At 34.6% G+C, this 22,750-nt stretch overlaps 1 protein-coding gene and 2 non-coding genes across 3 annotated transcripts; all 3 read left to right on the forward strand.

Annotated features, from left to right (window-relative positions):
- Window positions 1-5,201: 5,201 nt before the first annotated feature.
- Window positions 5,202-5,273, forward strand: TRNAC-GCA (transfer RNA cysteine (anticodon GCA)). Its single transcript has one exon. It is a non-coding gene; the product is annotated as a tRNA-Cys (tRNA).
- A 1,893-nt stretch (window positions 5,274-7,166) lies between these two features.
- Window positions 7,167-7,238, forward strand: TRNAC-GCA (transfer RNA cysteine (anticodon GCA)). The gene has a single exon. It is a non-coding gene; the product is annotated as a tRNA-Cys (tRNA).
- Window positions 7,239-8,426: 1,188 nt separating this feature from the next.
- Window positions 8,427-11,839, forward strand: LOC147024293 (uncharacterized). The gene is made up of 3 exons (XM_085884044.1): window positions 8,427-9,373; window positions 9,471-9,635; window positions 9,733-11,839. Exons 1-3 carry the CDS (start codon window positions 9,281-9,283, stop codon window positions 10,897-10,899), a joined length of 1,425 nt encoding a protein of 474 aa, XP_085740170.1. The 5' UTR covers window positions 8,427-9,280; the 3' UTR covers window positions 10,900-11,839.
- The last annotated feature ends 10,911 nt before the right edge of the window (window positions 11,840-22,750 follow it).

Genomic DNA, 22,750 nt, shown 5'->3' on the forward strand with positions numbered 1-22,750 from the left:
TTCGACCAAAACCGCTGTGTCTATCTGGCTGAAATTTAGCAGCAACATTCCTCTCCTGATGTCTGGTAACAGGGATTGCAAACCTCGCTCCCGTCACGTGACATTAAGTCGGTCAAAATGGCCGACACAGTAAATTTCTTCAAAAATCTTCTTCCCCAGATCCACCTGTCAGAATATTACCAACTTTGGGATATGAAATGAGGAAAGGGTCCTGATGTTAAATCGCGGAGGGGAGGCCGATCAATTGACTGGGAGTGTGTGAAAATGTAGGTCACACAAATTCCTTCAAAAATTCTTCTCCTGATCCACTGGTCAGAATGCGACCAAATTTGGGTTACAACATGAGGACAAGGTATAGATGTTAAATTGCCAAAGTCATGCAAATCAATTAATGGAAAATGTGTCAAAATGGCCGACATCATCAATTTTTGGGAGAAATCGCACAAATTCCTCAAAAAAAAACTTCCTCTCAAGACCTCCAAATGAGAATTCCACCAAATTTGGGTTATAACTTTAGGACAGGGCCCAGATAAGCTGCAGGTCCAGTGGTCTTATTTTTGTCTTCAGTTATGGAAACAGAGTGTGACAGCTGTGAGTGTATTTGCAAATGTCTGGTCCATTCACTTCCATTGATCTGAAACTTATCCCCCATAAAGGGAACATGAAATATCGAGTTTGACAGCTGTAGGGCTGTTTGCAAATGTCTGGTATATTCACTTTTCTCATTTTCGTGAATCACAAAAACATTATCCAACACTTATTTTTGTTTCGATAAAGTTAGAATTATTCTGATACTCATTCATCCAAAAAGGAAACAGGAATAATAAATATGGAGTTGATAGCTGTGGAGATAAAAAAAATTGAATACCAAACCACAAACCTTGCAATGATACTGATTTTGCATCAATAAATAATCATGAGAATGAACTTTCAGGAACTGAAAAGGGAGAAGAGTGTCCAACTATTAATTTGTAATTGGTCACTGGCTTTGGCATCAATGCATTTAATTCATTGTCGACTATTGGTGTAAAAAAGCCACAAGTATGAAACAAACAGATTCAAATGGAACACGTCACCACCATGAGAACATTTAAATTCCATCAGATATGGCAACAATCGGGAATTGGTGCTCCCAGATTACAGCCATGATGGCAGAAGACGTCATTTTCCTTTTTGCTGTCTTCATCCATCCCATGTGGAATCTTGTGTGGGAACGGGAAACTTGTGAGTTGTGATTGAAGTGGAAGAAAGCATCCGTTGAAAAAGCAAAAGCAAACTGAAGAAAAGAAAGGACAAACTGATTAATTAATCAACGGCTTGTTAACCTTTTTCATCATGAGGGGATATAGCTCAGTGTTAGAGCATATGAGTGCAGTTCAAAATGTCCTCAGTTCAAATCTGAGTGTCCCCTTCAGTAGGATCTTTTTTGATGATTATCTTTTCACTCAATTCAACAACTTGAAAGGAGAAATTGTTTGGTTTGTGATGTCATTTTGTGTTTTCTTGATTGAACATCTCAAATAAATATTGAAAGAATATGTATGAAAGGAATGCCAAGGTTGTTTTCCATTTCCAAATGATGGAGAAATAAATCATAATTATATAAACGATGAAAGGACTCTTATCATGACAAACAGACAATTATGATGCTGTGAAAACATCGTCATATTTCGAAATCGAAAGTTTCATTTCTTCATCTAAAATGTCAATAATTTATTGCAAACACATCAGCATTAAAATAGATTGAAATTAATTAAGAGAACCGATAATTTCTGAATGACAAGAAGGAAGAAGTGAACGATAAAACACAAGAGACGAGGGAGTTGATTGAAAGATTTTCTTTGCAGTTTGAGAAGTTCTGCCTCAAAAACCCATTTACAATGTAATATATTTCGATAATCTGGAATTTAATTAAACATCAGGTATTGTCATCATGAACCGTCCATCCGTCTCTTTTTTTGACTTCTTCGGGCAAACCGTTGGGTCCATCCAACTGAAATTTGGCAGCAACGTTCCTCTCGTGATTGGTAACAAGGTTTAAAAACCTCGTTTCGGTCACCCGGCTTGAAGAAGGTCAAAATGGCTGACAAAGCAAATTTCTTCTAAAATGTTCTTCTCCAGATCCACCACTCAGAATTGTACCACATTTGGGTTACAACCTAATGCCAGGGTGAGAATGTTCAATGACGAAAGTCATGCCGACCAAGTGACGGAATTGTGTCAAAATTGCACATATTTTCAATGTTTGGGAGAATTGCATAAATTCCTTTTAAAAACCTTCCTCCCCAGACCCACCAGGTATGACACTAAATTTGGATTCTTACATGAGGCCAGGGCCCAGATAAGCTTTAGGTCCAGTGGTCTTATTTTTATCTTTACATATGGAAACAGAGTGTGACAGCTGTTGATGTGTTTACAAATGTCTGGAAAATTCACTTTTCTCGTTTTTGTTAATCAGAAAAAAATTGTCCAACACATATTTTTGTTTCGATAAAGTTAGAATTGTTCTGAAATTCAATCACCCAGAAAGGGAACAAGAACATAAATATGGAGTTTGAGAGCTGTGGAGATAAAATATTGAATACACTGAACAACAAATTTCAAAAATTTTTTTTTACTGGAGATGTGTAAAGTGATTAAGACTAATTTGGGTACGCTGATTTCAAAAATCATAACCGTTTTGCTGTATCACGTCAGGATTTTCAGGAACAGAAATATTCCCATTGCCTAGAAGTCAGGATTTCAATGAAATTTACATATGTCTTTAACATGTCTTTTTCGTACAATTGTTGTTAACTTGTGTTATATTTCTTTCTTTCAGATAAAGATGAGTAGGCGTTCCTGTACCAATCATCCTGACAACTTCTGTTATGTCTGTGGTCGGTATACCAAAAAAGATCAACAGCGAAGTATATCTACAGCAGTGAAAATGAAGGCCGCCTACTTTCACTACTTCGGGTGTAAGGTGGGGGACCAAGAACAGAGCTGGGCACCACACATCTGCTGCACAAGCTGTCACACAACCTTGACTCAGTGGTTGGTGGGCAAGCGCGCGAGCATGCCATTTGCGGTGCCCATGATATGGCGTGAGCCGCAGAATCATCATGATGATTGTTATTTCTGCTGCACAAGCATCGCCGGCTTCAACAAGAAGAATAAAGGTCACATCAAGTACGCTGACTGCGTCTCTGCTCGTAAACCTGTGCCTCATGATGACGAGAACCCCGTTCCAACACCTCCAGCTGATCAGAACATAGCTGTAAGCAGTGGTGAAGAGGATGGTGATGATGAACCTTTTGAACCCGACACTCAAGAATCACACCTTCTGAACCAGGGAGACTTAAATGATCTTGTAAGAGATCTCTCGCTGTCAAAGGCGAAGGCAGAGCTGCTTGGATCAAGGCTGCAGCAGTGGAATCTACTTGAACCTAACACCAAGATATCCTTGTTCAGAGCACGTCACAGAGACATGGCTGAGTTCTTTGAGATGGAAGACACGATGACATTCTGCAGTGACATCAACGGTCTGTTGAAAGAACTTGGGTGTGATCACGATCCTGCTGACTGGCGCCTCTTCATCGACTCGGGGAAGAACAGCTTGAAGGCTGTTTTGCTCCACAATGGCAACGAGAAACCATCAGTCCCACTGGCTCACGCGTTCGGCATGACAGAGACCTATGAGACTATGTGGCAGCTGCTTGATTCCATCAAGTACAATGACTTCAACTGGCACATCTGCGGAGACTTGAAAGTGGTGGCGCTGTTGTTAGGGCTGCAGTCAGGCTACACGAAATACATGTGCTTCCTTTGTCTCTGGGATAGCAGAGACGACAAGAATCACTGGATGAAGAAAGATTGGGAAGAGCGAAAAGAGCATGTACCTGGTCGACACAACGTGAAGCATGTCGCCCTTGTCGACCCAGCCAAGGTTTTCCTTCCACCACTCCACATAAAGCTCGGCTTGATGAAAAGTTTTGTACGGGCAATGGATCTGAATGGGCGTGGGTTTTTATACCTCAAGGAAAAGTTTGGCAACACCTTGTCGGAGGCCAAGATCAAGGCTGGTGTCTTTGTTGGACCGCAAATCCGACAGATTATGAAGGACGAAACTTTTCCGACAACTCTAAACCCCAAAGAGCTGGCAGCGTGGAGGAGCTTCAAAGCTGTGACGGACAACTTCTTGGGGAACGAGCGCGCGGACAACTATGAAGAAATAGTGCAGCAGTTGCTGGAGTCCTTCAGGAAACTTGGCTCCAGGATGTCCCTGAAAATCCATTTCCAACACCAGCACCTGAACTTCTTCCCTGACAACTTGGGAGCAGTCTCGGACGAGCACGGCGAGCGATTCCACCAAGAGATTTCACTCATGGAGACGCGTTACGAAGGGCGGCACAACCCGAACATGATGGGCGATTTCTGCTGGTTCCTGCATCGTGAAACTGACACAGAGCAGGACAAACGCAAAGCCAAATGCCTAAAGCATTTTAATTACATTCTAGTGGAGTTTTTCTGTAATTTCTATAATTTTGAAGCATTCATGATGAAATAAATGAATAAATGAATTTTTGTAAATTTCATTGAAATCCTGACTTCTAGGCAATGGGAATATTTCTGTAACTGAAAATCCTGACGTGACACAGCAAAACGGTTATGATTTTTGAAATCAGCGTACCCAAATTAGTCTAAATCACTTTACACATCCGCAGTAAAAAAATTTTGTTGTTCAGTGATATCAAAACACAAAGCTAGAAATGACACTGATTTAACATCAATGAATATCATGAGAATGCACTTTGAGGAACAGAAAAGGAAGAAGAGTATCCAACTATTAATTTGTAATTGATCACGGGGTTTCGCACGAATGCAATTATTTTATTATGGACCATTGGTCCAAAAATCATACGTATGAAACAAACAGTTTCAAATGGAACGCGTCACCGCCATGAGAACATTTAAATTCCATCAGATGGAGCAATAATTGGGAATTGGTGCTCCCAGTTTGTTGGCTTGATAAGAGAAGACGCCATTTTCCTTTTTGCCTTCTCCATCCCACCCCATTTATAATCTCATGTGGTCACGGACAACTTGTGGGTTGTGAGTGAAGGGGAAGAAAGAAACCACTGAAAAAGGGAAAGCAAATTGAAGAAAAGAAAGGAAAACTGATTAATTTATCAAAGACTTGTTCATCTTTGTCATCATGAGGGGATATAGCTCAGTGGTAGAGCATTTGAGTGCAGTTCAAAATGTCCTCAGTTCAAATCTGAGTGTCCCCTTCATTTAACACTTTTTTGATGATAATTTTTTTCATAAAAAACAACAACTTGAAAGGAGGAATTATTCGGTCTGTGATGAGAGTTTTCATTGTCTTGGTTGAACACCTCAAATAAATATTGAAAGAATGTGAGGAAAAGGAATTTCAAGGTTGCTTTGCATTTCGAAATGATTGTTTAACAAATTGTACAAACATGATAAAATGATTCTTATCAAGAAAAATGTACAATTATTATAATGAGAAAACAACATTATATTTCTCATTGGAGGTTTTATTTCTTTCTCTAAAATGTCAATCACATATTGCCAGCATGTCAGCATGAAAGTAGACTGCAATTACTTCAGAAACAACAAAGATTCCTGAATGATGAGGAAGGAGAAGAGAACTAAAAAAAACGACAGAGGAGGGAGCTGATTGAAAGATTTTTTTGGAATTTTAGAAATTTCCGTCTCAAAAACCAACTTACAATGGAATATTTTTCGATTATCTGGAATTTAATTCCACATGAGTATTTTCATCACAATCAGTCAGTCACTCTGTCTCTGTTTTTGACTTATTCGACCAAAACCGCTGTGTCTATTCGGCTGAAATTTAGCAGCAACCTTCGTCTCCTGATGTCTGGTAACACGGATTGCAAACCTCGTTCCCGTCACGTGACATTAATTCGGTCAAAATGGCCAACACAATCAATTTCTTCAAAAATCTTCTTCTCCAGACACACCAGTCAGAATATTACCAACTTTGGGAAACAACACGAGGAAAGGGTCCTGATGTTAAATTGTGGAGGCCAGGCCGATCAAATGAATGGGAGTGTCTGAATATGTCGGTCATGCAAATTCCTTCAAAAAATCTTCTCCTGATCCAATGGTCAGAATGCCACCAAATTTGGGTTACAACATGAGGCTGGGGTATGGATGTTAAATTGCCAAAGTCATGCAAATCAATTAATGGAAAATGTGTCAAAATGGCCGACATCATCAATTTTTGGGAGAAATCGCACAAATTCCTCAAAAAAAAACTTCCTCTCAAGACCTCCGAATGATAATGCCACAAAATTTGGGTTATAACATGAGAACAGGGCCTAGATAAGCTGCAGGTCCAGTGGTCTTATTTTTGTCTTCAGTTATGGAAACAGAGTGTGACAGCTGTGGGTGTATTTGCAAATGTCTGGTCCAATCACTTCCATTGATCTGAAACTTATCCCCCATGAAGGGAACATTAAATATCGAGTTTGACAGCTGTTGTGGAATTTGCAAATGTCTGGTATATTCACTTTTCTCATTTTCGTGAATCACAAAAACATTATCCAACACTTATTTTTGTTTCGATAAAGTTAGAATTATTCTGATACTCATTCATCCAAAAAGGAAACAGGAATAATAAATATGGAGTTGACAGCTGTGGAGATAAAAAAATTGAATACCAAACCACAAACCTTGCAATGATACTGATTTTGCATCAATAAATAATCATGAGAATGAACTTTCAGGAACTGAAAAGGGAGAAGAGTGTCCAACTATTAATTTGTAATTGGTCACTGGCTTTGGTATCAATGCATTTAATTTATTGTCGACTATTGGTGTAAAAAAGCCACAAGTATGAAACAAACAGATTCAAATGGAACACGTCACCACCATGAGAACATTGAAATTCCATCAGATATGGCAACAATCGGGAATTGGTGCTCCCAGATTACAGCCATGATGGCAGAAGACGTCATTTTCCTTTTTGCTGTCTTCATCCATCCCATTTGGAATTCTGTGTGGGAACGGGAAACTTGTGAGTTGTGATTGAAGTGGAAGAAAGCTTCCGTTGAAAAAGCAAAAGCAAACTGAAGAAAAGAAAGGACAAACTGATTAATTAATCAACGGCTTGTTAACCTTTTTCATCATGAGGGGACATAGCTCAGTGGTAGAGCATTTGAGTGCAGTTCAAAATGTCCTCAGTTCAAATCTGAGTGTCCCCTTCAGTAGGATCTTTTTTGATGATGATCTTTTCACTCAATTCAACAACTTGAAAGGAGAAATTGTTTGGTTTGTGATGTCATTTTGTGTTTTCTTGATTGAACATCTCAAATAAATATTGAAAGAATATGTATAAAAGGAATGCCAAGGTTGTTTTCCATTTCCAAATGATGGAGAAATAAATCATAATTATATAAACGATGAAAGGACTCTTATCATGACAAACAGACAATTATTATGCTGTGAAAACATCGTCATATTTCGAAATCGAAAGTTTCATTTCTTCATCTAAAATGTCAATAATTTATTGCAAACACATCAGCATTAAAATAGACTGCAAGTAATTATGAGAACCGATAATTTCTGAATGACAAGAAGGAAGAAGTGAACGATAAAACACGACATACGAGGGAGCTGATTGAAAGATTTTTTTGCAATTTGAGAAACTTCTCTCTCAAAAATCCATTTACAATGGAATATTTTTCGATTATCTGGAATTTAATTCCACATGAGTATTTTCATCACATTCAGTCAGTCACTCTGTCTCTGTTTTTGACTTATTCGACCAAAACCGCTGTGTCTATCTGGCTGAAATTTAGCAGCAACATTCCTCTCCTGATGTCTGGTAACAGGGATTGCAAACCTCGCTCCCGTCACGTGACATTAAGTCGGTCAAAATGGCCGACACAGTAAATTTCTTCAAAAATCTTCTTCTCCAGATCCACCTGTCAGAATATTACCAACTTTGGGATATGAAATGAGGAAAGGGTCCTGATGTTAAATCGCGGAGGGGAGGCCGATCAAATGACTGGGAGTGTGTGAAAATGTAGGTCACACAAATTCCTTCAAAAATTCTTCTCCTGATCCACTGGTCAGAATGCGACCAAATTTGGGTTACAACATGAGGACAAGGTATAGATGTTAAATTGCCAAAGTCATGCAAATCAATTAATGGAAAATGTGTCAAAATGGCCGACATCATCAATTTTTGGGAGAAATCGCACAAATTCCTCAAAAAAAAACTTCCTCTCAAGACCTCCAAATGAGAATTCCACCAAATTTGGGTTATAACTTTAGGACAGGGCCCAGATAAGCTGCAGGTCCAGTGGTCTTATTTTTGTCTTCAGTTATGGAAACAGAGTGTGACAGCTGTGAGTGTATTTGCAAATGTCTGGAGTAGGGTAAGAATACTGATTCTGGCTCACTTTTCCCCATGTAAATGAATGGGGGATTTTCAGCGATTTATATTTTTTTTCCCTAAAAATAAACCCCCCTTTTTATCCCAAGGTATATTTATTTGTCTCCCCTTTTAACTTGGAGGTTGAACCTCATTGAATTGAACACCTGAGGGTTGAACAGCTCACTCATTGAACCTATAAAGATTTGTTCATTCTCAAATTCCTTCAATAGTTTAATTTTCTTTGCACAATAATCCCCATCTAAAATATTGACAAACAAAACATTTGAATCTTTATATTTTTTAAGATACCCCATTTGTGCCATTACGAAATGATAAACTTCTCTTAATGCTCTTGTTTGACCACCTCCTGAGCCACAGGTTATTTTTTGTTAAGCCCCGCCCACTTTTCTTTAAGCCCCGCCCACTTTTGTTAAGCCCCGCCCACTTTTCATAAGGTAATTTTTCTAAGCCACGCCCACTTTTCCTAAGCTCCGCCCACTTTTGCTAAGCTCCGCCCACTTTTCATAAGATATTTTTCTAAGCCACGCCCACTTTTCCTAAGCCCCGCCCACTTTTGCTAAGCTCCGCCCACTTTTCATAAGGTATTTTTCTAAGCCACGCCCACTTTTCCTAAGCTCCGCCTACTTTTGCTAAGCCCCGCCCACTCTTACATCATTTCCAGTTCATCTCTGACTCACAAAGAAATCACTAGAAAATTACAGGATGTTATGGTTTTGAAAAATTTCCCAATGAAGGCTTGCCTAGGCTTGCCCAGGGAATTTCCAAAGGAAACCACACCCACCAGTCTTTCTCTATAAAAGCTTCAAACCCAGGCTCCATTTTAAACATTTGTTCTTGCTGACAATGGTGTTCTGTGTGCTTGTCTCAAACTCTCTGTCTTCTATGGAACTAAACCTTCAAGTTGATGAACTGGATTCAAACCTCTTATCTATTGAGGTAAGATTTTTTATTTTCCTATTTTCAAACTTTGATTGAAGCATACTCATTTAATAATTAAATAACTTAATTAATACATTATTATTTTCTCTCACAGGAAATTGTATCTGAAAATACTGCTTTTGCTACAACTTGGAGGGAAATTGTTGGCTTGGTTGAAGACCTTGAGTGGGATGACTTTGGTGTTCCTTGGAACTCTCTGTCTTCTATGGAACTAAACCTTCAAGTTGATGAACTGGATTCAAACCTCTTATCTATTGAGGTAAGATTTTTTATTTTCCTATTTTCAAACTTTGATTGAAGCATACTCATTTAATAATTAAATAACTTAATTAATACATTATTATTTTCTCTCACAGGAAATTGTGTCTGAAATACGAAATGAAAATACTGCTTTTGCTACAACTTGGGGCGAAATTGTTGGCTTGGTTGAAGACCTTATGAGCGACCAAGACCCACAGAACGAGTTCGTCCTTGATGACCCAACCAAAGAGTTATACCTTGGAGACCAGCAAAATCCTGAAAAAGAGTTTTACAGCAATAGTACTCATTGTGAGTTATCAAGACAATACCCACTGAACAAGTTATACCTTGATGAGCCAGAATACAAGTTTTACCTTGGAGACTCACAAATTTTGAAAAAATCAGTAAATGAGTTCTGCCTTGATGGTTTAAATAACTACCTTGGAGACTCAGGAAAAGGGTTCTGCCAAGATGGTTCTAAATATGGGGCCTACCTTGGAGACTCACAAATTTTGAAAAAATCAGTAAATGAGTTCTGCCTTGATGGTTTAAATAACTACCTTGGAGACTCAGGAAAAGGGTTCTGCCAAGATGGTTCTAAATATGGGGCCTACCTTGGAGACTCACAAATTTTGAAAAAATCAGTAAATGAGTTCTGCCTTGATGGTTTAAATAACTACCTTGGAGACTCAGGAAAAGGGTTCTGCCAAGATGGTTCTAAATATGGGGCCTACCTTGGAGACTCACAAATTTTGAAAAAATCAGTAAATGAGTTCTGCCTTGATGGTTTAAATAACTACCTTGGAGACTCAGGAAAAGGGTTCTGCCAAGATGGTTCTAAATATGGGGCCTACCTTGGAGACTCACAAATTTTGAAAAAATCAGTAAATGAGTTCTGCCTTGATGGTTTAAATAACTACCTTGGAGACTCAGGAAAAGGGTTCTGCCAAGATGGTTCTAAATATGGGGCCTACCTTGGAGACTCACAAATTTTGAAAAAATCAGTAAATGAGTTATCCTTAAGAGACTTTGTAAGTTGGTTTTACTTTGAATACTTGAAATGTGGGTTCTGGATTGATAACTCACAATGTGATACATATCTTGGAAACTCAACGGGAATGTGGTTATACCTTGAAGACTTGGAAAGTTGGGTTTATGTTGGACACTTGAAACTTTTTTGGGGGCTTTTATTTATTTATTTATTTATTTATTTATTATTATTATTATTTTATTTATTTATATTTTGGAGACTTTTGGAGTTGCTATCACTCTTTGGGATCTAAACCTATCGATGTAGTTCTTTGTCGGATGGTGCTTGATGGGAGCAAGATCAAGAAAGTTCTGGGAAGAAAGTGCAGGCTTACTCCCTCTTTCTACGTCATCAAACCTGAAAGCCTTAAAAGACAGAATTGGAAGAAGAAAAAAAAACGTAAAAATATATATATATATATAGGTGGAAATCTCATTTTGAAAAAGACATTTTGTTGGGCGAGGATTGAGTTGGGGTTGAGATTTTGAATGTGAGGGTTGGGACACACACACACATACACATCAACAAACAAAAGTTAAGCCTTGACTATTCAGTTGAGGATTCTGTGTTTGGGGTTCACAGATCTAAGAACGTCCCCCTTGACACACATTATATACTGTTATACACCTCGGACTTGGCCCTCGAGTGTCCACAACGGTGTATAGTAGGAGGGAGTGAAGCGCCAACCTATTGCTCCCATTGCACACACACACACAAACAAAAGTTAAGCCTTGACTATTCAGTTGAGGATTCTGTGTTTGGGGTTCACAGATCTAAGAACGTCCCCCTTGACACACATTATATACTGTAATACACCTCGGACTTGTTCCTCTAGTGTCCACAAAGGTGTATTATATGCTTAGTTTTGTCTTTTGTAATTCCTGTGAATAAAATGAACCTAAAATCTCTTCCCCTTCCAAATCATATATTTTATAAGTCCAAGGAACTGTATCTATTACATCAACAATTTTAAAAAGTTCTTTCGTCCATCGTTCAGTAAAACCCTTTTCAAAATGAGATTTCCACCTATATATTCTTACGATATCACCAACTTTGAACTTAGGTTTTCTGACATTAATCTCTTTTTCATATTTTAATTTTGTAAATGTTTCTGATGGCTTCATATTCGTTGACGTGTGAATCGTGTCATTATACTTATCCACAATATCCTGAATAAAAGATAACCATTGTTGTGAACCGAGTTGTGTGAATTTTTTATATAGTCTCTCTTTTAAGGTACGATTAAAACGTTCAACAACAACTGCCTTCCCTTCATTAAAGGTACTGTATAATGTAATACTGTTATTTTTAAAAAATTCATAAATGTCTTGTTATAAAACTCTCTACCCTCATCAGTCCACAATTTCTTAGGTTTTCTCTTACTTTTATTAAATATCTGTTGAAAAGCTAACACAAGAGTATTACCTGTTTTGTTTTTTAAAGGGACAACCCACGCATATCTACTCCTCAAATCAATAACGGTTAAAGCATACTTGTACCCCTTATCATTATTGAGTTCAATCAAATCAGCAGACCAGATATAATCAACTTCCTTGGAATAAACTTTCCTTCTCTGAAACTTTGTGAATATTGGTTTATGTAATTCATCAGCTAATTGCTCTTCAGTCTTAATGGCATCATTAGAGCCTATAAGTTTTTGAATTTCCAAGTCCAAGTTTCAATTTAGCACTAATCATCTTCTTCACGATGAACCTATCAACTTTTTCTCTCAAGGTTGGATTTTGTATCAGAGACAAATTATATAACATTTCTCTATCGGCTTCATGCTTTTCTTCCAACGTTGTGGTATTCCCATAATCAATATCGTGTCTCATGCACACTTCATCAACTCTATTGATTGGTTTACTCCAGGATTTAGGATTGTCTGCCTCATCTAATCTTTTATCCAAGTTTGTGCCTGGACCACAGAAAGAATAACCTGGAAGATGTAATTCCCCTGGTATTCCAGTAGTTGTAAATTTACTTCCTGATAAAAACTTTTGTATATCTCCTCCGAGTTTGTGTTTGGAGATAAATTGATTTTTTTTTGAACCACACACCGAACATATACCTTTTTGTATAACCCTGTTATTTTTACTTTTAATATATGAAATATTTTTAGTATTAGTTTTCTTTTTACATTTGAGACAATAACTCATTTATTTATGAGAAAAATTTCTGCAGAGTGCAAAAACCTTTTTAGTTTCCAACATGCACATTTGAATCTTAATTTTTAAAACATAAAGAATCCTTAGAAATGCCTTCACTCTCTCCTCCATTTATTTAAGAAAAAACTTGAATTAAAATGAATAGCTTGACGATGCTAATAGTTTTGTTGAAAGTATTGCAAATAGACTTGTTAATTCTTTGTATTCCTTCCTGGTGGGTTGAGTTATTTTCTGTAATACCTCTATTCTTTTTTGAATCTCACTGGTTTCCATACTATAATATTTATTTATTCTCTCTCTTTCCTCCCTCTCCCTCTCCTCCTTCTCCTTTTCCTCCTCTTCCCTCTCTTCTTCAACTCCTTCCTCATCCCTTACTATACTTGAATCGTTTACACCCCATAGAATATTATACATATATTCATCAGGATTTCTTGTTATTCCTGTATCCAAAATAATTTTTTTTACAACAGGAAACCAATAAAATTTCTTTTGAATTTCTAAAAGAGCCTTACCTTTTCTTAACCTTATAATTTTTTCATTATTTAACATTCTAATTAAATCTAAAGTTGTCGGTTTATCAACATCAGCATAATGCCAATCTTTTATTGAAAATACCTCATTCTTATGTTGTAGAACATATTTATTAAAATACCGAATACCCTTTTCTTGAAGGTATGCTTGGACACAGAAATGATAATTTTCTTGAAGTCTTCTTGCTGTCATTTATGTATTAGAAATATATGTTAGAATAATATTATGGCACGAAACACCTCCCCATCTTCCCATAGTTAAATCATTTTGTATTTCCTTACTTATTATATATAATCCTGTTTTTTCTGTTTTCATGAGATAAACAAGGGCAAAACCATTATTATATTTACCCTTATTAAATTCTTTTATTTGTTGTTTACTAATCGTGGCTCCACAAAACTCATTCTCGATACCAAGTGGATAATATTCTTCCTTACGAGACTGATTTAATTGTTCCAGGTCTTCGAGGTTAATTTTAAATGACCAATTATACCCTAAATCATTCATATCATACCCCCATTGTTCTATTCTCATACAAACGATACGCCCTTCTTTATAAAAATTTATTTTAATTCGAACTGTGAATTCTGTATGACCTGGAGATAATATCAACACTTCTGTATCTTTAGAATACACAGCCGTTTTATTTAAGTATATATATATTGTGATAAATCGCTTAATCTCACCAAGTCATTCGCGTCAGTCGGGCTTGGATAATTTTTTAATTTATAAGCATTTTTCATGTTAATATTTTTGTTTATATTATATTTATGTCGTTCAGCCTGTGCCTTTGTGTAATAATTTGATAAATCAATATCCAGTTCTTGAGATACACCAAAGATAGAACCATCTTTACCAACATAAGTCATTTATATTAGATTAAAAATAATATCATAAAATTTTTTATTTTTGTTGAGTTGAAATAACACATATAGACATAATTGACCACAACACTTGGAATTTAATTCTTGGACTTGAAATGTTTGATAAACACCATTCTGTAAGAATTTTATGACTTCAACAGGTGGTGGAAGACCAAAACTATCAAAATAATATTTGTCTTGACTATTAAAAATACAAACCCAATGAGAACCGTTCCCATCATTATCTTCTAAGTTCATAATAATATTCTTTGTATGTTTCGACACATTTGTTAATTCATCTCTCATACAAATAACCACATTATGAATTTTTAATTTCTTACAATATTTGACAAGTTGTAAATTTGATGTTGTATTCTTTCCAAATTCTTTCAACCACTCATCAATGCTCATTTATTTATTAGAAAGATATAATCCATTACCTCTTTTCGTTAATTTTACACCTGCTTGTGCTATAGAAGAAAGCATATCTCCAACTAACAATCTCGCTTTATCAGGCAGACCTTCAAGTTTTTCAGCAAAATCTACAATTACACCACTTCCACTAATTTGTTTCTCCAACTCTTTGTTATGTCTTTCCAATTCTTTTTGAGCCTGGAGTTGAGCCTTCCTTTCGTTGGCAGTTTTGACCGCTGTTGAAATACCACCCGTCAATGCTCCAACCGCACTTAAACCAGCAAATAAAGGAATTAGAAATGGGAGAAATCCTCCACTCGTCTCTCTTATTGAATATTTTTTCAACATTGGTTTTGTCATTTTAATTTTAAGTGAGCCAGTGTCATTCAAGATTTTAACCTGTTCTCTTGTGAGCAAAACATCAATTCTTACTGCTCCTTTTCTCTGAATTGTATTAACGTTAATCGTACAAGGCTTTTGATTTTGAACACAAGATGATAGTTTATGAAGATTGATTTGATTAACATATACCCCAGTTGGTACTTTGCCACTCATTTATTTAACAAAAAAATTATGTGAGACTAATCATCACACCATTATCTGTATTAATCTGCAATTCTGTTTCTTCCAAAAGCAAACAATATGTATCAACTTCTTCACTCTCTCCTCTTTCAATGTATAGGGAAGTATCCACTCGATTAGACTTTATAGTTTCTTTTTGAGCGCTCAGGTCAAACGTATAGATTGTATACAAACTTTTAAATGCTGTCATATCCAAAATAGGTTCTTTATTTCCATTACTTTCACACACCTTTTGGTAAGACTTGTATGCTTCAGCAAAATCATTTTTTTCCCAATTAATTTCCAATCTATCTCGTGGATAAAATGTTCCATCTAGAGAAACGCGAAGTTGTTTCACCTTAGCATTATCACTCAATGCATTATTCTTATCAGTCGCAGTATCACCATCTGGCTTTTAAAAATCATCCACAGATATCGTGGCTTTCCTTCCAGAACACCCAAATTCCACGTGTAAGTAGTTTGATTGAGTTTAACGTGTTGACATCTTCTTTTGAGGTATGATACACTGAGTGGTTTTTTTGAGTTAAGTCTTCGATTCAACATCTCTTCTGTTTTAAGATTAGGAGTATATTCACTGATATACCAACTCATCTCCTCAATTACAAATTTATTCTGATCACCAAAAGCATTACCAACACCAAAAAGCAATCTATTTTCATTATCATTCCTTTGTAGTTGAAATCTAATTTTAAGACCATACAGAACTTTATCATAATCACAAAATCCAAATATACCTTTAAGAGGAACTGCCACAGTAAAACTATTTTCTGCTTTTGTATCATCATTATACATTCCTTTCCTTTGAATATATCCAGGGTCTGTGTTTGTTCCCGTTGACATATCAGGAATAAAACCTTCGACAGACCCCTTTCCCATTCTATCACTGAATGTATAGAGTGTAAATTTCATCATTTCAGATACAGCAGAGACATAATCAACCGCTTCAACTTCTTGTGTTCCAATATACAATCGCACACTATCAAACATTTTCCAGAAGAAATCATTTACAAGTGTAGCGTTTGTGTTATTCCCAGCCTTAGTGAATTTAAATTTACACAACAAGAAACTTTCGGAGAGATTCAAATAGGTTTGTTGATTATTTATTTCAAAACTTTTTGTACCATTTGTATTCCAGTCTGTTCCAGTTATTGCATTTACCTTGAAGTAATCTTCTTTTTTAGTGGAGTTTGAGATAATAATAGTATCATCCAAATCATAGATACTATCAATTGCTTCCATACTTGTATTTATTTAGGAAAAAAGATGTTAAAACTTTTGAAACCCTGATCCAAGTATTTGAATTATTTTCTGTCGTTCTTGGGGGGACAACTGAGTTTTACCTTTCTTAATTTCTTTTATTGCTTGTAATTTATGAGATTCTTTCTGAGCATCTTTTATACTCTTTACAGCACCTGCTACATTTCCCACAGCAGAAGCAGTTGAACCAATTAGGTCTTTATGTTTAAGAATAGTTGAACCAATACCCATGAGAGTATCAATTATCCCATCTCCTCTAAATTGATGTCCGACACCCTTTTGTCTCTTAGGTTTATAGTATCCTCTACCAAGATACATACCTTCACCCTTGTAGTACGGGGAAAGGAACATCCCATCTCCTGTAATTATTTTATATTTTCCCAACTCGTGCTTCCTCACAATAACCATCGTATTTATTTATTGAAAAACTTCACGTAGGTGAATTCTGATGGATATAACTTCTCCATTAAAAGAGATCACACGATTATCTTGGTCGGTTATCCTAAAATTTACTCTGTGTATGGTTTTTCCTGACACAGGTAGATAAACCAAATTTTTAGGCTCCATATTGAATTTATAACCAATTGGGGTTGAGTATGCGCTGAATGAAAATATTGTATTTGTTTTTAATCCATCATTATAAGCACCATCAATCAAATCACAGTGAATTAACACCGAATTTATTCCTGAGGATATTTGAATGACATTATCACTGTAAAACGTCCCATTAGTTTCAATCTTTTTTGAGGAGAAACCTAATAACTCTCTAAATGAATTATCAATTGTGAAATCAACCTTGTAGTTATTTTTAACTTTAATCGTTGATTTTGAAGTATGTTTTTGAATGTTTATAATAATATTTTTTGGTTCATCACCCTGTTCTTTCATAAGACGAGCAATTTCGGAAGATATTTGAGAAATCTCGTATGCTCCGCCTGAGACTGTTATCGTTTTGTATCCACTTCCCGGATTATAACTAAACTTGTCATTTTTCTCGGTTATATTAAATAAGGTATTATAAGTCTCCATGGACAATAAAGATGCCTCATATTCTTTTGTTGTGTTAAGTTGTAGTGGGTATGGGAATGAAGATGTGTGGTCGCTTGTTGTGAAATTAAAACTCAGGATTGTGCTTCTCATCTTATTTAATATGAGATAAAATGTCTTTATATTGAGATTTATTAATTATTTTCATGTTCATCAACTGATCTAAAATGGCTGATGCTTCATTAAAACAATTGTTATTTCCAGCCTTCTTACTGCCGAACAACAATAACAGTCTATTAACTAATTGCGATGGGTCATTTGGAAGAAAACTAATACCTGAACCAAGGATACTTAAAGCCTGAATAATGTGTTTCTCCTTCTCATTCTTCCTACTTTTACCAGAAAGAATAACCTTATAATTTAGAGTGTTCAGCAAATCAATATATACTCTATCATCATTATTTTCCATATCCAATGGTTTATCAATATACTTTGATTCATCCCTCACAGTTGAACCTTGTCTTCCATCTTTTGTGAGAAGAAACATTAATCTCGGAGTTAGTTTAACAAGGGTTGAGCAGAACTTAAGAACCTTAATTCATCATTAAATATCAATACCTTTTCTTTAACAAGATGAAATATTGCTGGTTGTTCTGTTGGAATGAGTCCTGCTTTGGTTTTTGAATCCGCTGAATATTCATTGTTTTGAACAGCATTCACAATATAATCAGGGGGTTGATTAATCTCTTCCAGTTGTTGAAATAAACCTTCATCATCATATTCTAATTCTCCTAAATGCTCTAATTCTTCCTCCGTCATTTGACTGAAATCTTTTAACATTTGAAGCTTTCTAGGAGTATATTCTACTGTGGGAACTGTGGAAACATCTTTCATTTTTTCTTGGGAAGTTTTTAAAAGTGGTTTAAAAAATTTCTCTTGTTTTTTTCAAATGCTTCTTCGCCCGTTAGTTTCTGTCTGCGTTTCTTCTTTATGTCTTCCTGTTGTTTTACAACTTTTGAAACCAACTCTTGATGTTCCTTAAATCTTCTTGCTCTTTCTTTTGTATCCATTTATTTATTGTAAAATATCATTTAATGAATTGTAAAGATCAACAGGGAAATTTTCCTTTTCTTCATCATTCAAGTAGATGTGTTCAAATAAATCCTTTTCTTTAAATATTTCATCAAATTCTTTATTAACATTAATGCGAGTTGTAATTTCTTCTTCACTAATCCTTGCATCTCTGCTTTTCATACGTTTGTGTTGAGTTTCTTCATCAACATCAAAACCGAATGATAAAATCTTCACTCCGCTCAGATATTTAATAATTTGTCTCGTTCCTTCTGGATTAGTTTCTAATATCCCAACACCACCAGATTTTAGTTTCTTTAACTCACTCTTACAATGTGAATATTTTGTTGTACCAAGAGAAACCTCCTCAAATATTTGTCCTTCATTCCTCAATCGCATATGTTCCTCCACTGAAATATAGTGATAATCTTCACCTTTTACTTCTCCAGGTCTTATTGCTCTAGTTGTTGTTGATACAATGCGTATCACGGGGTGTTTTTTAAGTAAATTTACAATATTCTCATTTGTACTACACAAGAACCTTGATTTATGAAAGTTTTTTCCAGAAGCAGATTTACCCACAAGATTTATAATAATAGTTGTCATTTATATATGTAATTGTTTATAAAACAAAAAATATATCCCTTAATATCTCATCTTGTTTCACAACAATATATTTATATTTTTCAGTCGTGTGCTTCATATAATCCTCAAATTTCTTTTTACTACATAATGTAGAACAATTATCTCTCCAAAAATTATTGATATCTATTGAATTTAACTTGAATAAAATAAAAGTATTAGCATTGTTTCTGATGGAACGACGAGGAAGTTGAAAGTACGATTGACTAAGATAAATACAATTACAAGAAGAATGTCTCCCTCTTGTGTAGTAGCTGTCCATTACCGTTTGGTTTCTCTCATTAACACAATCATCAAAGATAACGAGGTTCTTTTTGATTTATCCAAATCTTGGGGAGACGGTATATCATCCGTATTATCACTAAGAATACAAGTTATAAGATTTGATTTCTTTTTACATCTCTGTGTATCACAAAATAGTTGAATTATATCTTCAATGTTATAATCATTTAGGTTTTTTTGACGTTTAAATAAACCTATTATATCTTCTTTTTGAAGACCAGCATTAAAACCTTGTGAGAGTAGTTGATACTCTGGTTGAAAACTCGACTTTGTGAAAATTATTAAATTATCATAATCTAAAAAGTTGGGAGTGAGGAGCATTTTTAAAAGTAAGCAGGTTTTTCCACATCCACTTGAACCAACTATGAGACATCTTAATGAATTTGGGAGATTTTTATGGTTGTTAAATTTTTTCTTATTTTCCCAAATAGGTAAAAAATCATTCATTTATATATTTGAAAAACAGGTTATTTAATTTATTATTGGCTTTTTTAGAAACTCTATATTTTATCCTAAGTTCAGGTTTAATTTCAAGATAATCCATTATTTTATTTATACAATATCTTGTGTTGATATTTCCCTGAAAATTACATCCATGAATAATATACAACAACAATCCTTTGAACATTTCTCTTATACGTTCAGTTTCTTCCCTTGTAAGGAAAGGTGTGTTATCATCCTCATACTTTACATTCATTTCTCTAATCAATCTTGTAAAGTAATTCATTTTTGGTGTAAATCTAAAAGAATTATTTTCCTTTTTATATTTTTTATTATCATTAATTAGAAGATAATCACAGAATATACATTGTTTATAGGCTTTTGACTCTGTGTTTAATCCCTGTCTTTCACACGCAGGACAATTCTCAAATTTGTCATATGGAGAATCAGGAAAGTCTAGCATATTTATAAAGTAAAACTTTACTTAAACTGAAATTCATCTATACTTTCAGTTGTATATTACCATCGATATCGATATACTTTTTTTCATTATCAGATTCAACAACAACATTTTTTATATTAAAGGTAATTTTAAAATTATCGTTAACTACTATTGAACGAAATGTCATTTCACCTGATATATTAACATCCTTTATTTCATCAAGATTTACATGTTTAGGGTTGTTGAAAAAAATACAAATTTCTCCTTGCATATTACAGATGGTCTTATCTTTTCTTTCTAAAGCTTCATCCATAAGGTTTTTGTTCTTTGATACTTTTTCTTGTTTCATTGCTTTTTCTAGTTTTGAATATATTACTAGAAGGAGAGGAGAAACTTTTGTTAGAGATACTTTAATTGATGTTCTACCAGGTATACTAAAAGCCCTTCCACTGAAGGAAATTGAAGAACTCATATTATTTACCATAATAGTTTTTATCCAATAGTTGTTATATTTATCTTTGTTCAATTTTACATCCTTGACATATTTCTCAGTATCTTTAACAGATGAAGAGATTGATTGAAACTTGTCTTTTGTGTCTTGAAACATGGTATTTATTAAGTGAAAAAGTTGGAGGATAAAATGTTTTTAAGCACAGATTCACCTATAAATTAAACGAAATTTTCATCAAGAAAATTTTAGTTCAAGCAAAGTTTTATTCTATAAATATGGTGAATACAACGTACTGCGATGTTTGTAATCACGAATATAAACATTATAGAAAACACCTCCGAACCAACAAACACACATTTAATCTATTTCATCAAATATCTCCTCTTGAGTTGGAAAGAAAACATTGTGATATCTGTTCAAAGGATGTTTTGAAGAGTAGTTATAATCAACATCTTCAATCACAAAAACACAAGAAAAATGAGTTTAAAGTAAAGGGAGACTATTATATTAAAAACACTGATGAGGCATTTAAAGGGCATATAAAAATAAGGATTTTTCAATTTGGAGAACCCGGTCCATCATCAATAGCTGAATCAATTGAAATAGTGAAACCCGATGTTGAAAAATTTATTAAAAAGACATTAAAAGAAATAAAAACTTTAAAGTTTTATATGGGAGTGAAAATGAATATGAAAAGACAAGATGAAGAACAAACTCCTTATATGAGAACAGATCTTCATTTTATAACATCATTTCAAGATTTTTTGAATAGTGGGGTTTATGAAGAACTATCAAGACAAGAGGAGGATGTTGATAATACAGTGGTAGGAAGTGGATTCAATATTAAAAAAATCATCTTTTTAGATATACACATTCTAAAATCAAACCCTCTTAAAGCTTCTTCTTATATTGAATTACCAAAAGAAATAAAACTAAAGAAGGCAGTTGTTAATATTAAGAACAATGATAATAAATGTTTTCTCTGGTCTGTTCTTGCTCACTTACATCCACCAAAATGTAATTCAGAAAGAGTAAAACAATATATGAAATATGAGAATACCTTGGACATTAAAGATTTTAAATTCCCAATGCCACTAACAGATATTCCTAAATTTGAGAAAAAGAATAATCTTTCTATTAATGTATATGGATTAACGGATACAAACAAAGTTCAAATATTAAAAATTTCAAACAACTATAAAAATGAAGAAACACACATTGACCTTTTATATTTTAGTGTTGGAAAGAATTCACATTACACATACATCAATAATTTATCAAGATTAATCTCTTCTCAGGTATTCAGAACAGCAAACAAAATATATCCTTGTAAGCGATGTCTTAATTCATTTCATACAAAAGAACGATTAGAACAACATTCAAAATATTGTAGTAATCATAAATCAGCTGTAATTACAATGCCTAAACCTGGTGAAAAGATTTATTTTGAAGATTATAATAAATCTATCATGCACCCATTTGTGATATACGCTGATTTTGAATGTATCCTTAAAAAGATAAATACTGCTTCTCCTAATCCAAAAGAACCATATACAAATAAATATCAAAAACATATTCCTTGTGGTTTTTGTTATTATATCAAATCATCTGTTGGAGAAAAGTATAACAAACTTGAACATTATCGTGGAAAAAATGCTTCACAAGAGTTTGTAAAACGATTAGAAAAGGATTGTATAAGACTCACTAAATTAATGAAAGAAACAAATGAACCGATGAAATTAACCAAAGAAGAAAAATTAGAATTTAGAATGAACAATATCTGTCATATTTGTGAGGGAGAAATTAAGGAGTTTAAAGTTAGAGACCATTGTCATCTTACTGGTAAATATAGAGGTCCCGCTCATTCCTGTTGTAATCTTAATTATAAATTACCTTCTTTTATTCCAGTCTTTCTTCACAACAGCGCCAACTATGATACACATCTATTCATAAATGAACTTTCAAAAACACCA

This window comes from Eptatretus burgeri, chromosome 6 (genome assembly GCF_056783735.1).
Source record: "Eptatretus burgeri isolate ZD-2024b chromosome 6, Ebu_testis_v1, whole genome shotgun sequence".
Classification (NCBI taxonomy): domain Eukaryota; kingdom Metazoa; phylum Chordata; class Myxini; order Myxiniformes; family Myxinidae; genus Eptatretus; species Eptatretus burgeri.

What these genes read in the sequence shown, in the direction of transcription:
- LOC147024293 (XM_085884044.1), top strand. Translation starts at nt 9,281, where the DNA reads ATGGTGTTCTGTGTGCTTGTCTCAAACTCTCTGTCTTCTATGGAACTA. An exon ending in CAAACCTCTTATCTATTGAG is followed by an intron (nt 9,374 to 9,470) that starts GTAAGATTTTTT and finishes TTTCTCTCACAG; the next exon opens with GAAATTGTATCTGAAAATAC. An exon ending in CAAACCTCTTATCTATTGAG is followed by an intron (nt 9,636 to 9,732) that starts GTAAGATTTTTT and finishes TTTCTCTCACAG; the next exon opens with GAAATTGTGTCTGAAATACG.